Source organism: Macrobrachium nipponense, chromosome 39 (genome assembly GCF_015104395.2).
Source record: "Macrobrachium nipponense isolate FS-2020 chromosome 39, ASM1510439v2, whole genome shotgun sequence".
Taxonomy (NCBI): Eukaryota; Metazoa; Arthropoda; class Malacostraca; order Decapoda; family Palaemonidae; genus Macrobrachium; species Macrobrachium nipponense.
Window position 1 is genome coordinate 17,607,799 of NC_061099.1, and position 19,100 is coordinate 17,626,898.

General features: G+C 42.7%; 1 protein-coding gene across 5 annotated transcripts in view; it reads left to right on the plus strand.

Moving 5' to 3' along the window:
* Positions 1-3,047: 3,047 nt before the first annotated feature.
* Positions 3,048-19,100, plus strand: part of LOC135210161 (uncharacterized) — a 112,351-nt gene continuing 96,298 nt past the window's right edge. The window contains exons 1-3 of one of the 5 annotated variants that reach the window (XM_064242986.1): positions 3,048-3,402; positions 9,927-10,034; positions 10,509-11,254. In XM_064242986.1, coding sequence (XP_064099056.1) covers positions 10,565-11,254 — 690 coding nt within the window. In that variant the 5' untranslated portion in view covers positions 3,048-3,402; positions 9,927-10,034; positions 10,509-10,564. Of the gene's footprint in view, positions 3,403-3,456; positions 3,841-9,926; positions 10,035-10,508; positions 11,255-19,100 lie in introns of those variants that run through there. The other 4 variants (XM_064242987.1, XM_064242985.1, XM_064242989.1 and 1 more) reach the window with 4 other exon arrangements.

Consider the following 19,100-nt stretch of genomic DNA (forward strand, 5'->3'; position numbering starts at 1 on the left):
AATAATAATAATAATAATAATAATAATAATAATAATAACAACAATAATAATAATAATAACAACAATAAAAATAATAATAATAATAATAACAATAATAATAATAATAATAATAATAATAATAATAATAATAATATGATTGTACCCTTGGTTTCATTCGCCTTTTTATAAATGGCAGAGAGAACTACCGTAACACCAAGGAATTATGAATACAATCAGTAAAACCCAGCACATTCACTGTTGATCATTAAGACATGAATTTTTTACAATCAAGAGATGAGCTGCAGCCCACCTGCATTTGGCAGGCAATTTCTTTGTCCACAATCCACTCAACTTTCACCATTGACTTGAGAGGGAAGTCATCGCCGTTTTCTCCAATTATATACTTCATCTATGGAGGCGTTTTAGTCTAGGCTAATGCTTACGTCCCGAAAGCAAAAGCAATCTGGAGCTTATAAAGTCAGTGCAGGCATCGCTGCATTTAGGATTCAACTACTACATCGAACGGCGCAGGATGGAATTCGAAACGTGGAAGCATCTGACATCAGACAGATCTCTCTGGTAAACAAACGGCTTCTTCTAAGACAGTGTGGTTCGTGTGGGGTTCTGAATTCCTCCTCCGTCGGATTTCGGGACGACTGGAAAGAAACGGGCGCGATTGCCTCAGTTATTGATCAAGGGTTTCTTCTCAAGGCAAAAGTGGGGAGGGTGTCGGCCACTGGATGATTATGTCATTGATTAAAAGGTTCTTTTACACGTGTCAATTCCTTTCCATTATCCCGTGGCTTATTTCTTTTACGTCATTCTAATGACGCGGAAAATAATCCGACTTCATCTGATGTATTCATAGTAATTTTGTGGGCATAAAGTTTTTACCCACACGATTCCGAACATAATCGTTGCCGTCCACCTGCTTCTCTATAAGCCGCAGATATAGTTTGGTGCGTTTGCAATAACTGTGCAATTTAAATGCCATCCTCAGACACATTCGAGCTTGTGTTGAAATGCTCGTTCCTGATCGATTGCAGTTTCAAAACTTCACATTCTTTCGCTCATAGAAAGAACGACGGTAGACAGTACGACGAGATTTTTTTTAAACATTCTTTTTTTATGAAAGCGTACAAAAAGTATATTAAATTATCTGCGAACTGTTTTGCGAAATGTGGCTTAGTCGTTTTGCAATACATGGAAGTTCACTGGCTAATGGATTGGTTATATTCTTGTTGATTCTAGGTCCCGCGAAGTCAGGCTAGTTTATTCTGTAAGCATCACTAATTAATCTTGTTTCTGCTCTTTACGTTTCTGAGAAACAATCTTCGGGCACTCTTCCAAAGGTCCTACTTAACAAACTATTTTACATCATTGAATACCTTAATTACAGCATCTCGGATGTTGAGGCTTGTACAGCCCTATCTTCATTACATTTCCGTCCAGTAAATATGTGCAAGATAACTTTTTATTTGCAACCAATCATGATCAATATCCATGGCTATTCTGCTTTTAATTCGATCTCAAAATCCTCTTTGCAGCATCTCTATTCACCACATGATTCACGCGAGACTCTTGAAATCTCGTGTAATTTATCAAAGTTTTTAACCGTAGAATGACGAACGAATAACAATACATCGTTCTATAATTCATCGCAGATCTGCTGCAGCGTATATACATTTAATCTTCTCTTCAGCAGCGCATTTCTTTTCTACTGTGTGACCTCACCTTTTCATTATTTGCCACAACAAACTACAGCTCCACCTTCCTTATCGTGATTCTTATGAGTCAGACCTCTAAATTTGGATCACATTTCAATACGTAATGCCTAATATAGCCAGCAGCGTTTATAAAAAAATTGCTTGAAATCTCGTTTTCAACATTTGTCATTTTACACATATTCATTTTATACATATGAGGTTTTGAATGAAACATTCTTCATATTCTTAATTAAGTCACGTTGTCAACTTGTGATGGTAATAATACAATAACCATGAGCGAATCATCTTTGTATTGGATTAGAACAAACTGTCAGCAGTAATTCTAAATGGAAGAAACGAAATGACGTGCCAAGTAATTATCAGTGGAGCAGCTAAATTTTAAGGCTTTGGTAACACGACACCGGTATGACATTGACAGCGCGAGATTAAAAGTAGGAGTGCTATTGATTTACTTGCGTTCCATGACAAAGGATGAACGAGCGACCAACGGGAGAAGCGCAAAAGAGAGAAAGAATCATGAATAATTGTGTGAGGATGTTCTCCGTCTCACTCTCTTCTACCAATCCGAAGTTGATCCATCACCACATACCTCTCTCATACCTCCCTTTCCCGCCCGGCAAAAATCGCTCAAAATCCGATGCAATGAACTACCATTCACTGCACACGATGCCTCACACACACTCAAACACAGACCCTGGAGTCAGTCGATCTAAAAAAGAAACCTTAGAATGTGCAAGGTCATCTCATTCAATACACCAAACTGACTTGCGTTCGATTTTGGCGTTGCCTGTAAATACCGAAGCTAATAGTACAGAAACATCTCATGTGAAGCTGCTGCTTCCTCGGATCTTTTCCTGCTGGTTAAGGGAGATCTTATTAGGAAGTTGCGCTGACTGTTTGTTACCCTAGGGAACGGCCAAGTCTATTCATAACTGCCAACCACGTCACGACCTAAGCACCCTTACCATCAGCATACGTAATGGCCGTCTTTTGAGACGGACGGCATTTAAGAGACATGTAACTGCTATTCAATCACAGCAACGCTGTCGGTATAGGGGTGCGACTGAGTTGTACAGAGTTGGTAATAAAGGTGAACAAGTTAGTAGGACCTTAAAGAGGGGTTATAAAAGGCGTAAGCCCTTGTCTATATCGTTTACCGGATGCAAGAGGTGTATATTGCAGTCTTGCTCTATTGATCTCCAACAATCTTGTAGGGCCATTGCAACCCCCATTGTCGTTGGCATGAGTGGTAGAATGGGGGAGCAGGTTTGCGCCGAAGCAACTAGTTAAAGTCGGAGTGCGCACACTCGAACGGGAGTTGTTATGGCCAATCCGCGTGCGCCGCCGATGGTAAGGGTGGTTAACGACACGCTGTGTTTCAATACATGCATTATACACCTAATTTATTTATAGGTCTTGATCATCATCGAATATGTCATTTATACGTGAGGAAACAATGAGCTCAATACCGACGAAACGCCGTCAATTCACTGTAACGGCGTTTGAGCATTGTACCTAAAATTGACATGGGGAACGTGTTTGTGCGAACAAACGAACGAACACAGTCGTTCGGCGTAATTGTGGACTTGACGACTCAGTTCCACTACCTTGTTCAAGTGGCGGTGTCCTTGATACCCATCGTTTGGGGACAATTTGCTCATTTACACCTTTGTGATGGACTATCCATGATTTTGAGGTGAGTGTGTGCCCTCGGAGTGTCCGAAACATTGTGAAAATGATTCACGTGATGAGATCTGGGCGGTTTGTTTACATTTGGTCGAAGAAGAGATAAAAGGCTGTGCTGGGCCCCCAGGTGTGATGGTGGTGGTGGTTCTCACCTGGCCATAATGATCAGGAATGTACTCGTATTAATCTGTTTTGCATCGCGCACATTCCTGCCTTCCGTGATCACACGATTCCGCAATGAATAAAGTTTTAGGGTGTCCACTGGGCTCGTGGAAGTAAGCTTCCGACGGAGAGAAACGGATAAACATTGAAGAAACGGGAGAGGAGAAGTACTGTACGGCACAGTGGAGGAAATGTCAAGGGTTGTGAACCAGACCCGACGACGTGATTGCCAATTCAATGGCTGACGTAAGATGACCATTAGGGTTAATCCCATGGCAAAATGTTGGTACGGCCTTCCTTCATTTATATAACGCCTATATCATCTCCGGTGGGAGTTGGCATGTGTCATTCATGTGCACTTGAAGGGGTCGTGTATCCTGTACGCTAGCTTAGCAGGGGTACAGATAGGCTAGCTAGGTCGTACCTAGTAGGTATGCATATTTATTTGACTCCATTTTTCTGGGATAAATCAATTTTGAGTTGAGAATCTGAGGCCTAGTTGGGTTAATGTAAATATGTAGGGTTGACTTCTATTTGTATATGACAAGATAATGATGACTTCTGTACTGGTCTACTATTGGCTATAGGTTAATGGTTCTTGATATTGAAGGCCGGTCAAGATTAGGATGGCATCAAAAAGGCTATAGCCTAGGTCTATTACAGTTTTACTCTGTAGGCTTTCTTTATGTTAAACTTCATCTACAAGGACAATGTAATGTGTTTTAGTGGTATTACCTGCAAGCTTTGCACATTGGGAAGGTTAGGTTTGTTATTCGCTTGTGGGTCAAATGACTGTTCTGGGATGTTTGCATTGGGTAAGCAAATAACCAGTTTTATTAAGAAACAGGACTGAAATAGGTGAAATCTCAATCGCCTATGGTATGTGATACAGAACTAGGCGTAGGTTAGGTATATCAACACAAATCGTTAACCTGAGTTAACTAGCCTGTTAGTGTTTTGTGATAAGATTGTTAGCATATGCAACTAGATCTCGTCATTTTTGACATCACTAGAAGAACGAGAATGGTTTTTGTTAGGTTGAAGTAGGCCTAAGATCAGACCTCTTACCTAATGGTCTTGTTTACCAGCCTGCAAAGGGTTCTCATTTATTTATCTGTATGATTATGAAGTATCTTTTTAATAACCTTGATCTTTAATAATTCTAACGGAGGGATTTTGCATTTTACATATCCTAGTTAGTTTAGCCTAGATTTTCAGTGGCATGAGACCTAACCTTTCCTGTGAGCTAGGGGAGGGGGGTTTTGGGGATCACAGATATCTTCTTGTTATATTCATCAGTATCTATTACCTACTAGGTCTCATTTAGATGAATAGCAGGTTTTGGCACTTAGGTATTTATGTATGTTAGATTCTAAGGAGTGTCCGCAAGGCCAGTAGCATGTCCTTAATATATGAATTTTTAATTGGGGATTGGTTAAAAATTAATAAATTAAAATTTAATCAGTAAGACTTATAGTTTGTTCACTTGGTTAATCAATAAACCCACATAATATACCTGTAGTAGGTAATGCCTAAAGATGTAGCAAGATCAATTACAGGGATAGATCCTAACTTACGCCACTGGGATTTTCTATCTAACTTACGCCACTGGGATTTGTAATGCTAGGGTGTACTTTGCCATCCCAGAGTGACAAGAAAGCATTGTAACCAATGGTACTGGGTTTTATCTCGGCAAAACCTAAGCATGAGGACCAAGTCATAGGTACTTTGAAATACTTGGAGACATCCTAACCTAACATAAATTAGGATAGTGGGCTCTGTAACTGGAAAGAGGATTCCACAGGACTCATTTAAGATCTAATTCACTTAGTTTATTGCTTATGGTAGCATAAATTTTAGCTGAAGGAGGTTGTTTGGTTATGACCAAAGTAAGGAGCTTCTGTGAGAAATTACTTGAACCATGCGCCCCTTAACCTCTTTTTGCAAAAAATATTTCATTATACATATATTGTAAGGGAAAAATAGTGTGCTTGACTTTGCCTTATGTACATTCTTGAAATTGTTACAAGCCCATGGATTCTTTAATTTTTACAAGCCCACTGATTTTTCATCAAAGTTACAGTCCTTCATTTATGAGTTCAGGAGTTATGGAGCTTTTGAATTTGTTTCATGATTTTCAAATATTTTGGCTGCTTAGGTTTGTGATAATGTTACAAATGACAACATATGTTTAGCATAAGGGCAGCCATTTTTCAACTAGATTGTAAGAAATGAAAAGCTCTGAAGATGTGAATACTTAACCATGAGAAATTATGAAGTTGTAATTAGATGGAGAATGAAGAATTAACAGTCCCACTATGCAAGATGTGAAATTAGAATGTTAAGAAAAGAATTTGGAAGAAGCCACCTGTGTTGTTTGTGCTAGCATGTTCACTCAAGAGGCAGCTGATATTGTTTACATCACATTCATACAGGACGAATAATCTCTCCCTTAATATTGATCATCTTCTACACTAGTTCTGTGATTTTTTTTCATTGTTAAAAGAGGAATTCCTGCTGTGTTTTTCCATCAATGATTTTACCACCACCCCAAGTCAGTGGCACACTTCCATGCCAAGCATAACACTAAAAACAAGAGGTGGGCCTCCAACACAACACAGGATTATTCATAGAAAGTTTCTGAATGCTAAGGTATGTCGTGTGAGGTCTTCACGACCAAAGCTTCAAAGGTATATCAGAACAGAGAGGTACATTATTCTGTTTGGTGCACAGAGGGTTTAACATTGTTGCAGTGGTGTGCAAGAGGACCAACAGAACCTCTTCACTTGTATGTTTGCAACCATTAGAAAAAAAAACTTAAACTTTTATATTGATGTGAAGCAGCACTGTGAGGTTTGGGCTTAAAATATCATAGGATATCTCCTCTATTGAGTAGCATACTGAACTTTATATGTCATCATAGGGGATCTCCTCATTGGAAGTCTCCTGTGTTGGCGATGCACATTCCATTGGCATAGAACATCTTATCACAGAACATCCCCTTGGGTTATCCTATCATCTCTATCTACTTAGGAAGACCCATGTTAGACCTCCTCGCTACACAGTTCAATAGAAAGCTAGAGGTCTACTGGTCAGTGGCCCCAGATCTGTTTGCTGTGGTGGTGGACAACCTGGAAGTTTACGCCTTCTTCCTTCCGTTCTGCCTCATCCATTATGTATTGAACAGACCAATGGGTTCCAAGAATCTCAGGATAACCGTAGTAGCTTCTTTGGTGGCCCTAAGTAGAGTGATTCCTAGATCTTCTATCTCTTCTCTCAACATTGCTGAGAAAGATTCCCCCTTAGCACAACCTTCTCTGCCAACCTCATGTGGGGAGGTACCACCAATCAGTAGGGTTCTTATCTCTTCACGTCTTGGACTGTCCAGTATCTCACTTTGAGTGAGAGATCTTTCTCACAGAGCAGTGACTCAGATGTCCGGCTACCTGAGGAGATCTTCGTCAGCCGTGTACAAGGGCAATGGGCCATCTGATCAGTGTCATTGATGGGGTTTTTCTCCACTGGAAGCTTCTGTTCAGCAGATAGTGATCTGCATGATCTTTCTCAGAACAAAGAAACTTCTTTCTGTTTCTGTTGTCAAGGGCTGTAGGGCTACCTTAGGATTAGGCCATCACTTCATCTTTCTGTTTCTGTTGTCAAGGGCTGTAGGGCTACCTTAGGATTAGGCCATCACTTCATCTTTCTGTTTCTGTTGTCAAGGGCTGTAGGGCTACCTTAGGATTAGGCCATCACTTCATCCTGGGAATTTTCTATGTTGTTTAAGAGCTTTGAGCAGTCTTGTTGGAACTCAAACCTCCCACATGCTGAGTAGTCTCACTCGAGCTCTATTCGAGCCCGTGTCAATCAATATACAGGAACTGAGTTTAAAAACGGTTTTCCTTCTGGCCTTTGGTTCCTCTAAAAGAGTTGGAGAGCTCCTTGGTTTGGATTCTGAAATAAACACACCAGGGGTTGGGGGCAATATCCTTCAAATTTGTCCCAGAATTTGGGACTAAGACCCAAAATCCCTCGGATCACGATGACAAATTTGCCTCATTTTCCCTTCCTTCCCTTAGGGAGTTTGCTAACAATGACCTTCAGAGCACTGCATTATCATCTGAAAAGGACACGTCACCTAAGACCTAGGTGTGAGACTTTTTGTTAACACGAGCCAAGCAAAGAAGGAGGTGTCCCAAGAATACAATTTCGATTGGCTACTTAAGGTGATTGGGGAAGCTGCCTACTCATTGCCAAGAAGAACTTTCTGCTCATAGGACTTTTAATGCTGGTTCCTGGCTTTATCAGACCACTTTCACTTCCTTCTACCTGAAGGATATTGCCCACAGGTCCTTGGACACATTTTTCCTTGGGTCTGGTGGTGGCTGCTCAAGAAGTTGTGTAGATCCTCCAGTGCCCCTGACAGGACGTTTCGTATCTAGCTTAAGATGATGGTGTGGAAGAGAGAATGAGTGAGATGGTTGGTCTCTTTTCTTCCACCTTTCTCCTTTTTTTCAGTTCCTAAGGGCTGCTTGAAGTATAGACACATCATACATTGGAACCGGCTTGATGCAGGTGAGGGTTGCAGTCATACTGTTACAGCATTTTTTTATGTTCCATACAACATAGAAATCTGCTTTTCAGTTGCTTCTACTCTTTTCAGCAAGGGGAGTGAAGAGGTGACAAACATATTTCATATGTTTGACATGGTTTGTTGCTTGAACAGATATAACTCTCTCTGACTTCCATATACGCAGTGAATCTGGACATGGTACACTGTATTTAAACCGAGTGGACTGAGTGTTAGATATCCACATATCTAACTTCTCAGAGGCTTAGGTCCTCTTCCTTAGAATCTTCCTATCTAAGAAGAATGATCAGATTTGCTGAACCTCCAGTCTGTTCAGGATTCTCACACTTCCCTCCAAGTGCGAGTCGATCCTAATGTTAAGATCGAAGGTTTGTTCCATTATGAACCTGTTACAAATTTGTAATTAACTTGTATTTTTCATAGCTAACAAACCTGAGGTCTTAACATTGACTGCCCACTTCTAGCCACCTCTCTTATGTCTTATCCTGGGTTCAAGCTTGGTCTCTGACCTGCTTCCTCCCCAGCTACATATCAGATGCCACAGATTCCTTGCATATATATATATATATATATATATATATATATATATATATATATATATATATATATATATAGGAATAACTTGGTCACGAAGGATATAAAACGTGATGCTATGTATAAATAAAGGTTTTTGCCACGAAGGAAAAAATGAAAAAGCAAGATAGCCGAGTACTTTCGGTCCTGTTCAGAACCCTTTAACTAAGGCAAACTTAGTAAAGGGTTTGAACAGGACTGAAAGTACTCAGCTATCTTGCTTTTTCATTTTTTCCTTCATGGCAAAAACCTTTATTTATATATTAGATATATATATATATATTATATATCTATATATATATTACATTAAATATATATATATAGATATAATATATGATATTATATATACTGTATATATAAAATTTATTTTTTACCTCAGGTTTGTTAGCAATGAAAAATACAAATTAAAAATTTGTCATATCCTGCAGAAGGTCATCAAGTAATTCATGAAAATGCTACTGTCTTGAGGCCTGAGTAAATTAATTTGCTCAAAACCTACTAAACTCCAAAATTTTGTCACTGATCAGACTTCTGAACTCATAGGTAACAATGAAGAGCTCTTTGATGAGAAGGAAGTAAACCCTTTTTCCTGAAATCTTATAATATTGTTACTGTCTTCTGTAAATACAATCTTTAAAACAATTTCAGCCAGTGCTTACACTGAAGAGTAAGTGCAGGCATTTCTGCTAGTCATGAAGTACTGGCACTTCTGAGCAGGGGCTCCCATACAGCAACGCCGAGGCAAAATGCAGTGAATACAGTTCAGGAGAATTAAGGGCTCATTTGGTAATGATAGTAGTGGTAGATAACAAAATGAATTATGTTTAGAGAGCAGAAAGTTAACGGTAACTTCAACTAGTGCTGAGCCAAGAACCTTTGTCAATTGCAGTACACCAATTCAAGTTGAAGGAAAAATAAGCTACATAGCAATTCTAATCATTCCAGCAAACATAAACTATAAAAATGTCAAAATATAATTCCAGTATATTAGTATCAGTGAATGAAGTCCTGAAAGTAAAAGGTAACATTTTAAGCTTGCTGCTATGCGTACAAAGGTGTACACGTACAGTACTTAAAATGGGATGTGTTAGCAAAGGAAAAATGTAATTAGCCTGGAAGGCATCTATAAACAGTAACAAAAGCTAAACAAGCACAATCTTTCCAAAAAGCATGATTACAGTAAAAATATAATTTTTTTTTTTAATCAAAAGGATGGCTTGAACACTTCTCAGCTCTCAAAACTGGATCCTGGATGAAGAGATTGCCAGTGTCCTTGAAATTTGGATTGGACACTAGTACTCCTGTTTGGGTGATGTCAGGTGATAGTTCTTTAGTATAAAGTTGGTTTAGTTTTTGATAATTGTTTTAACCAGAAGCAGTATTATTTGTATCATATGATTATCAAGGAATTTTTTCAACTGGAAGTAGTCAAATTAGATTGGGATAATTTTTACAAGATTTTTGTTTAAAGAATATAGTAAAAATTTCAAATAATTTTAAAAATTACATATTAAAGCTGTTCTTATTCTTAGTGTTGGACATATGTGTAGTTAGTTCCTGATATACGTACTTGTTTGGAATGCAGATTCATAGATGAAAAACATTATTATTTACTAATGAAACCTAGAGATGATGTGGTTTTACCCTTGTTTTTGATGTGATTAACTAACTTGGTGAGGAAAGGGTTGTCTGTTGTCATTTAGGAAGATGAGAATATTTTGAAGTTTTTGTAAAGTTGGGCTTCACACATTCATCCCTAAGAATTGAATAATGTTTTATATATTTTTTTTCAGAGACTTCCTCCAAACTTTTTATATCAAAATGAAAGCATAAACATAAAGATTCAAAAATGAACAAGACTTACCCAAAAAGAAGGCCCCGTGGGAGGCCCAAAAAGAGAAAAAGTAGAGAAAGACTTCAGAAACATAAAGAAATGAGTGAAAGAGATGATGAAGAGGAGGAAATCAAAACTGAAGCCGATGCTGTTGAGACACAGACTGAAGAAGATACTGCCATCGTCAGAACAGAAGAAGAGGTGGTGAAGGAAGTGTGTAGCCAGGTAGAGAACAATGCTGTTGACACTCAAACAGAAGAGGTGCCTCCTGTCATTGATGAAGAAACCAATACAGAAATTCCTCATAATGAAGATGAAAGTACTACGAAAGAAAATGATGATAGCAGTTTTCCAAAGGAAAAAATTACTGCTGTAACTCAGACAGAGAATTGTGCGGCTACCACACAGACTGATGATGATATTAATTCTTTTTCTGCTCATCTTGAAAGTAACGGTGTCTTGAATTTAAAAATAACAAGGAAGGAAATAAAGGAAGAAGTGAAAGAGGAGGAGGAGGACGAAGAAGAAGAGGAGGAGGACATTGAAGAGCCACAACCCCGTGCATCGACGCTGCCATTTGAATCCTCAGCTTCCACGTCAACTTCTCCACCTGAAGCGGTTGTTGCTCAATTAAATCAGCTACAAGAAAGTGTTGTGTCACATATATTGCAGTATCAAGCAGGTGTCTTGGCTCAGTTTCAACAGGTATGTAACGTTCTCTTTTAGTTCCCTCCATTTCACAGATTAGAATTTTTTGCTTCTACATAGTATTTGATGTTTACCATGAACTTTCCCTGACAGATATATACTTAGCTATAGTCTCCGACGTTCCCGACAGAATTTCAAATCTCGCAGGCACACGCGACAGGTAGGTCAGGTGGTCTACTACCCGCCGCTGGGTGGCGGATGTACGAACCACTCCCGTAAGCTTGTCAGATTTTCTCTGTCGCTGGGAACGATAACAACTGTTGTCGGTTCCTCTCGATAGTTTTCGATTCTCGCTTGCCTGGAGTTAAATTTGGGACTCTTTTGGTGACGTATTCGCTTTGTTTGGCTTGGCATACGCTGATTGTGGACCGGTTTGATTTTGAGTTTGATTTTCTTTAACGATGTCTGATCTAGAATCGGTAGTTAAAACTTCGGTGTTGTTTAGGGTTTGCGTGAATGAAGGATGTAAGGTGAGGTTGCCGAAAGCTTCGGTAGACCCCCACACGGTTTGCATGAAATGCAGGGGGAATGATTGTGCGTTTGCTAACCCTTGTAGTGAATGTAAGGGATTGAATGAAGAAGAATATAAGGCTCTCTTCTTATGTTAGGAAGTTGGAACGTGATAGAGTGCGTAAGGCTTCCTCTAGAAGTTCTAGCAGATCTAGAATGAGTGAGTTGGATGTGGATCCTAATAGTACTAACGTAGAATTAGAACCTTCTTCCCAAGTTGCAGCCCCGGCTCCCCCCCGCACCGAAGCCGGAGATTCGCCTTCGGAGGCGGCAGCTCTGAAAGCCAAGAATCGTTCTGTGGATCAGAAGATTCGTCAGTTGGGAAGGTAAGGAGAGTGTTAGTGATCAGTGCAGTGTCCCCAGTGTTGTGGAGGGTGCGTCTGACCGTCTCCTTAGTGCCTCGTAGGCCCTATTGACCTCTTCCAGACTCCCAGTTCCAGTGGAGTAGGAAAGTCGAAAGAAACCGCAGGAGGGCTAGGGAGAGCCCCCACCGGTCAGGCGTCCCCTCGGCAGATCCTGAAGTACGCTCCCAGGCTGCCTCGGATCGCTACAAGAAGGAGCTCCTACGCCAATGCTTCTCCTCTTCGTCGTCTCCCTCTCCGAAGAGAGGTTGGAACTCCCCGGATGCGTCGCGCCCGTTGAAGATGGGCTTGGAAGGCTCCCTGCAGTCCTTTGGCTTCTAGTCCGGAGGTTTTCCCGGAAGAATCGTCGGTGGAGGCGAAGAAACACAAGAAATCCTGTGATCGTTCTTCTTCTCGCGCTCCGCGCTCGCGCCTGCTTCCGAGGAAGAATTAGAAGATTCTCCTACGAGAGTACTCGCGGGACTTCAAGCTCAGATCACGGCGCTAGCAGACTCTCTAGCAGTTAGATCACGTAGGAAGAAGGACGTTTTCTCTTCCGATCAAGAGATCTAGGCCGCCGCTCTTCAGAGGATCGTTCTCCTTCATATGGGGAGGGGAGGTTTCGTATGAAGGTGGGGGCTCGCAAGTGAGCGCCCTCGCTCGGCGGGAGCGCCCTCACTAGCGTGAGCGCCCTCGCTCGCTGGCTCTCTTTCAATTTCAAGGCGCCAAACATCGGTAGGACGCTCTATGGAGAAAGAAGTTTTTTCTCCAGATTGGATTCCCGCTTCCGGTAAGCGCACTGCACCTGCTCATCACGCGATTTCTTCAACTCCCTCGCGTGAGATTCTCCTCAGCAGCCTCAAGATTATAGAAGGCGCCCGTTATACAAAGTAGGCGTTCGTTCTTCCAGATGTCACTCTCCTCGAGTATCGGATCGTGACTTCTCTCCTGACAGGCATCTAGAGTCTGGTAGGAGTCGTGTGCATGATAGACGGCCTACTGTTAGCCGCTCCCCGCAAGGTAGGCGCCAAGAGCCTACTGCACATAGCTTCTCCTAGTAGGCAGCTCGGTCTCTTTTAAGGCGTCATACTCCTGAGTTATTCTCACCTAAGGGTGGCAGACAACAAGAGTCTTTCAAGCGCCCTTCTCCGTGTGTAGGCGCTATCACCCGCTTCTAGGCGGCACTTCGCCTGACCGTTTGTCTCTTGGTCGGCACCGGGAATCCCGGAAGGTCTACCAAAGGAAGTAGGCCCGGAAGCGCCCTTCGCCAAGTAGGCGCGTCGTTAGTTTTGAAGACGCCAAGCTTCTTCCATGAATGTTACCCGGTCTTGGTTTAGACGTCAAGAGTCTGCAAGCAGAAAAAAACAACACAACACCAAAAAAGAAAAAAAAAAAAAAAAAAAACCCTTCACCTAGTAGGCGCATTTAAGCGTCAGTCAGAGAACTTCCGTGATCGTACGCAACTGGACAGGTATGGAGGAGCCGCGCAAGCGCTCTGCTTCTTTATCTGAAGGCGCTCTTCTCCTGGCAAGCCGCTCGCAGCCAGGATGAGGTGCATAGAGTATAGAGCAGGCGCTCGTCTCTGCTAAGGCAGCGCTGCCCGGATGTCGAGAGTCCTGTATAATTCCTCGTCATGCTATCGGAGTAGGAGCCTTACCTCTCCTTCGGCTGAGATTCCGTATACCTCGAAGAGGGAAGTCTCATCGTATACTTCCCAGATTTCTTTCTCATCGTTCTCCAGTGGATGTGAACTCTTCTAAGAGAGGGCGTTCTCCAACCTCTCGCTCAACTCCTGCTAGATCCCTTCGTCACCTAAGGATCTTCCGCGCTCGCCTCGACAAGACTCCTAGAAGGTTCGGATGAGGAACCGAACACTTCTGCTGCTGTCTATTCTTACAAGAAGCTACAGAGCTACTTTTTTACAAGTTTTTGGGGATTCCCTTACGCCTACGGCTCCTTCCTCCTCCACAATCACTTTTTTTCAACGGCGAAGACAGCGAAGAGTTCTTCTTGTGTGAGGATGAAGCCAACTCTTCTATGAAAGAAGGCACTGAGGAGTTTTGGTTCCTGGATGGCTTCCAAAGAAGAAGCGGGGAAAACGATGTTCGCTTTTCCTCCTTCGAAGTTATCAGGACGCGTGGTTTCTGGTACGAAACAAGGAGAGCCCTTAGGATTGGGTCTACCGTCTTCGGCTGATTCGGATGTTTTTCGGCACTGGTAGATTCGACAAGGAGAACTGCCCTTAACTCTGCTAAGACGACTTGGGCAATGAACGAATTGGATCATTGCTCAAAGGTTATGTTTAGAGTGCTGAGAAGTATTTAACTTCCTTGATTGGTCGTTGGGAGTCCTAGCCAAGAAAATTGAGTGCCTCAGAGTCAATTTCACCAGATGATCTTATATGTGTTTTGTCTTGTATGGACAAGTCAGTAAGAGACGGAGCGAGTGAAATCGCCTCCCTTTATGGGGCCGGCATCGTGAAGAAGAGGTCGGTTTACTGTTCCTTCTTAACGAAGTCGGTCTCCCATGCTAAGAGGTCTTCTTTGCTGTTTGCTCCTCTGTCTACTCAGTTGTTCCCGAAACATCGACGTGCAGGACATTTCGAGGTCACTTTCGGCCAAAGCCACCCACCGGACCTTTTGGCACAGTCGGCAAGGAAAACCTCGCCCTTCCCTTCCTTCCCTACCAAGGCTGAAAGAAGGAAAAGAAGCAAGTTGTTCTGAGAACCCTTTCGAGGCGGGGCATCCTTTTTTGCAATTTTTCAAGCAAGCCTCTACGTTTAGATGGTTCGTCAGACCTTCAAGAAGGGGTAAGACTTTCGCCAAGTCTGTTAAAGCCCCAAATAACTTGCAAGTCCTTCAAACAACGGTGGGCGCCAGACTCTTAGAGTTTGCAGAAGCTCTGGGCCCAAAAAGGGGCGGATCCTTGGACCCTTTCTATTTTGAGGAGAGGTTACCTCATCCCTTTCGGTCGAAAGACCTCCCTTGACGACCATCCCAAGGGAACTGACGGCCAGGTACAGAGACCCCATCATGAATCAAGCTCTCCATCTAACAGTAGATCAGATGCTGGAGAAGGGGGCTATCGAAACTAGTGACAGACCATCATTCATCGGGCTTCTACAAACCGCCTTTTCCTCCTAGTTCCGAAGTCCTCAGGGGGATGGAGACGGTGTTGGATGTAAGCGCCCTGAACTTCTTCGTAGAAAAGAAGAAGTTCACGATGGAAACGCCTTCATCAGTGCTGGCAGCGCTTCGTCCAGGGGACTGGATGGCTTTCCTTGGATTTTCAGGACGCTTACTTCCACGTACCGATCCATCCTTCCTCGAGGAAGTTTCTCAGATTCATGATGGGGGGGAAAATTTTTTCAGTTCAGGGCTCTGTGTTTCGGCCTCTCGACGGCCCCTCCCCTCAAGTGTTCACGGGGATTTTGATGGAATGTGGCTCAATGGCTTCATTTGAAAGGGGTGAGGATATCCATGTACCTCGACGATTGGCTAATAAGGGCCAATTCAGAAGATCGTTGTTTGAAGGACTTACAAGTAACTTTAGAATTGACGAAGGCTTTGGGACTTCTCGGTCAATTTCAAGAAGTCATCACTAATTCCGAGCAAGAGTGTGTGTATCTCGGGATACAGATGAACTCTCTGAGTTTTCGGGCTTTTCCCTCGCAGGAAAGGATAGCCCGAGGATTCGAGAGAGTAACAACCTTCTTAGGGAAAGAAGTATGCACAGTGAGGGAGTGGATGAGGTCTGCTGGGGACACTATCCTCTCTGGAGCAATTAGTTTCCATGGAGGAAGGTTGCACCTGAGACCGCTCCAATTCTTTCTTCATCGGAATTGGGAGTCGTCGTTCTCAGGATTTGACGTTTCTCCCTGTCGTTATCCCAGGAAACATCTCTTATGGTGGACAGATCCAACCTCTTTGCGAAGGGACTGTCTCTTCAATCACAGACCCCCAACCTGGTGTTCTCCGACGCGTCGGACATGGGGTGGGGTGCAACTCTGGGAACCAACGAAGTGTCAGGTACCTGGGTGGGGGACCAGGTAGCCTGGCACATCAACAGAAAGGAGTTGATGGCTGTGGGTTTTGGCTCTGAAGGCTTTCGAGCCCAAAGTCAGAAGATCGGTAGTGCAGGTCAACGCGGACAACACTACAGCTCTGCATACATCAGGAAACAGGGAGGGGGACGCATTCCTTCTCCCTGTACGAGACAGCAGAGACCTTCTTCTGTGGCAGAAGAAAGAGGATCAAGCTTCTCACCAGGTTCGTGCAGGGAGAAAGGAATGTAAGAGCAGATCTCCTCAGCAGGAAAGATCAGGTCCTTCCACAGAGTGGACCCTTCATCTGGATGTATGCCAGAGCCTGTGGAAGTATGGGGCAGGCCACACATAGACCTCTTTGCACGTCAAAGAAACAAGAGCTGGATCCTATAAGCTCTCCGATATCGGATCCAGAGGCAGTAGCAATAGATGCTCTTCTTCTCAGATGGAACGGACTCGACCGTCTACGCGTTTTCCCCCCCTTCAAGATCCTGGGCTAACTATCAAGAAGTTCGTAGAGTCCGATTCAACGAGAATGACCTTAAATCGCCCTCCCTTTTGGCCGGCCCAAGAATGGTCACAGAGGTACTGGAATGGTTGGTGGACCTTCCAAGATCGCTCCCGCTAAGGAGCGATCTACTCAGACAACCCCACTTCGACAGGTACCACAAAAAATCTCCTCGCTCTCAGTCTGACTGGTTTCAGACTGTCCAAAGTTTGGTCAGAGCGAAAGGCTTTTCAGCAGCAGCTGCTAAAGCAAATCGCAAGAGCGAGGAGACCTTCCACCTTGCGTGTATACCAGTCAAAGTGGGATGTCTTCAGACGTTGGTGCAAGAGGAAGAACATTTCCTCTTCCAGTACCTCTGTGACCCAAATTGCGGATTTCCTTATTTTCCTCCCAAAGAAGAATGTCATCTGGTTGTGTCAAACTATTAAGGGATACCGCAGTATGTTGGCGGCGGTATTTCGGCATAGAGGCTTAAATATATCCGATGATAAGGACCTGCATGATCTTATTAGATCATTTGAAACCATTAAGCGTCCTCATGTAGTACCGAACTGGAATCTAGACGTAGTCCTACAATTCCTTGGATCGTCTAGATTCGAACCTCCTGGCTTAGCCTCTTTCAAGGACTTGACGAAGAAGGCTATCTTCCTTTTGGCCCTAGCTACAGCTAAAAGAGTGAGTGAGCTCCAAGCTATTGAGGGCAATGTAGGGTTTAAGGAAGATTCTATGGTATGTTCGTTTCTTCCAAGTTTCCTGCAAAGAATGAAAACCCATCACGCCCTTGGCCCAGGAGCTTTGAAGTTCGTAGTTTATCTTTTCTAGTAGGGGAAGAGCCTGAAAGAACTCTTGCCCTATGAGAATTATGAAGTATTTCCTTAAGAGGAAGGAACAACTTAAGGCTAATCAAGATGTACTTTGGTGCTCCGTAAAGGACCCCACTCGGCCCATGTCGAAGAATGGCTCTTCCTTTTTTCTGAGAAGCCTTATTACAGAGGCACATGTTGCCTGTAAGGAAGATCAGTTTAGACTACTGAAAGTGAAAGCTCACGAGGTGAGAAGCCATCGCAACTTCGCTTGCATTCAGAAAAAAATATGTCTGTGCGGAACTTGATGGAGGCGACTTTTTGGAGATGCCAATCGGTTTTCGCAAACCACTACCTACGTGATGTAAAAATCACATATGATAAATGCTTCGCCGGTGGGTCTTTCGTATCGGCGGATTCGGTGCTGGGGCAGGGGAGCTGAAATTATCCCTGTAAATTTTATATGTTACTACCTTTTTTATATGTTTTTTTTTTACCTTTTTATATGTACTATATATTTTCTTTGTTGTTTTTTGGTTGTCTGAAAGAGGTTGCAGGAGGCACCTCTTTTTTGTCGTAATATTAACCCTTTGTATTTTGGTTAGGTGGTCTGGTGGGTTTGGCTCCCTTGCAGAGGTAGTGGTAAGGATCTGTTAGGTAAGCGGACAAGGTCCCTCTAACAGCATCCGACTTGGATTCTACCACAATAGGGGATCACATATCCCAGTGGTAGATCCGAGAGTCTTTCAGCATCAGGTCACGTCCTAGCTGTAGCTCTCCAGGCAATGCAGACTCAGAGATAGTATCTATTGAAGTCTTCATCCTGAAAAGGTGAGAACCAAGGTTTTATATCCTACAACATTAGTTGTTTCCCGTCTTACCTGTATTATTGAGCTGTCTCTTACCCTCCACCAAGGGTGCCAATCAGCTAAGTATATATCTGTCAGGGAAGTTCATGTACAAAAAATGATATTGTTAAACTACAATAAAGTTTTGTACATACTTACCTGGCAGATATATACGATTAATGGCCCACCCAGCCTCCCCTCAGGAGACAGGTGGAAGAGAAAAATCTGACAAGCTTACGGGAGTGGTTCGTACATCCGCCACCCAGCGCGCGGGTAAGGTAGACCACCTGACCTACCTGTGCGTGTGCCGCGAGATTTGAAATTCAAACTGTCGGGAACGTCGGAGACTATAGCTAAGTATATATCTGCCAGGTAAGTATGTACAAAACTTTATTGTAGTTTAACAATATCATGTTTAAAGATAAACTTGAGAAAGGTCCTCTTTTTATATGTTGGTTTCATGCTCCTTCAAATTAAGTTTTTATACCTAAGTATTAGCGATCTAAACTGTATGACAGCCTTGAATATTTTAAATAATATGTTTTTACCTACGGTATGTGGGTACGAACCTTCATCTTGTATGGGATATAACTTTGGTACAAGGTGTTTTAGTCACTGAAGTTTGGAAATAAGGAAACTAACATCACCAGATAGTTGAGGTGTGATGGTATCTCCCACTCACTTGAAGGTCATCCCTACTTTTCTCTTTGCCATAGTTGAGTCGAAGTGTGTTGTAGCTGCTGTATTCATGGAATTGTACTTGCTTGGAGGCTTTTATTGGTGCTTCA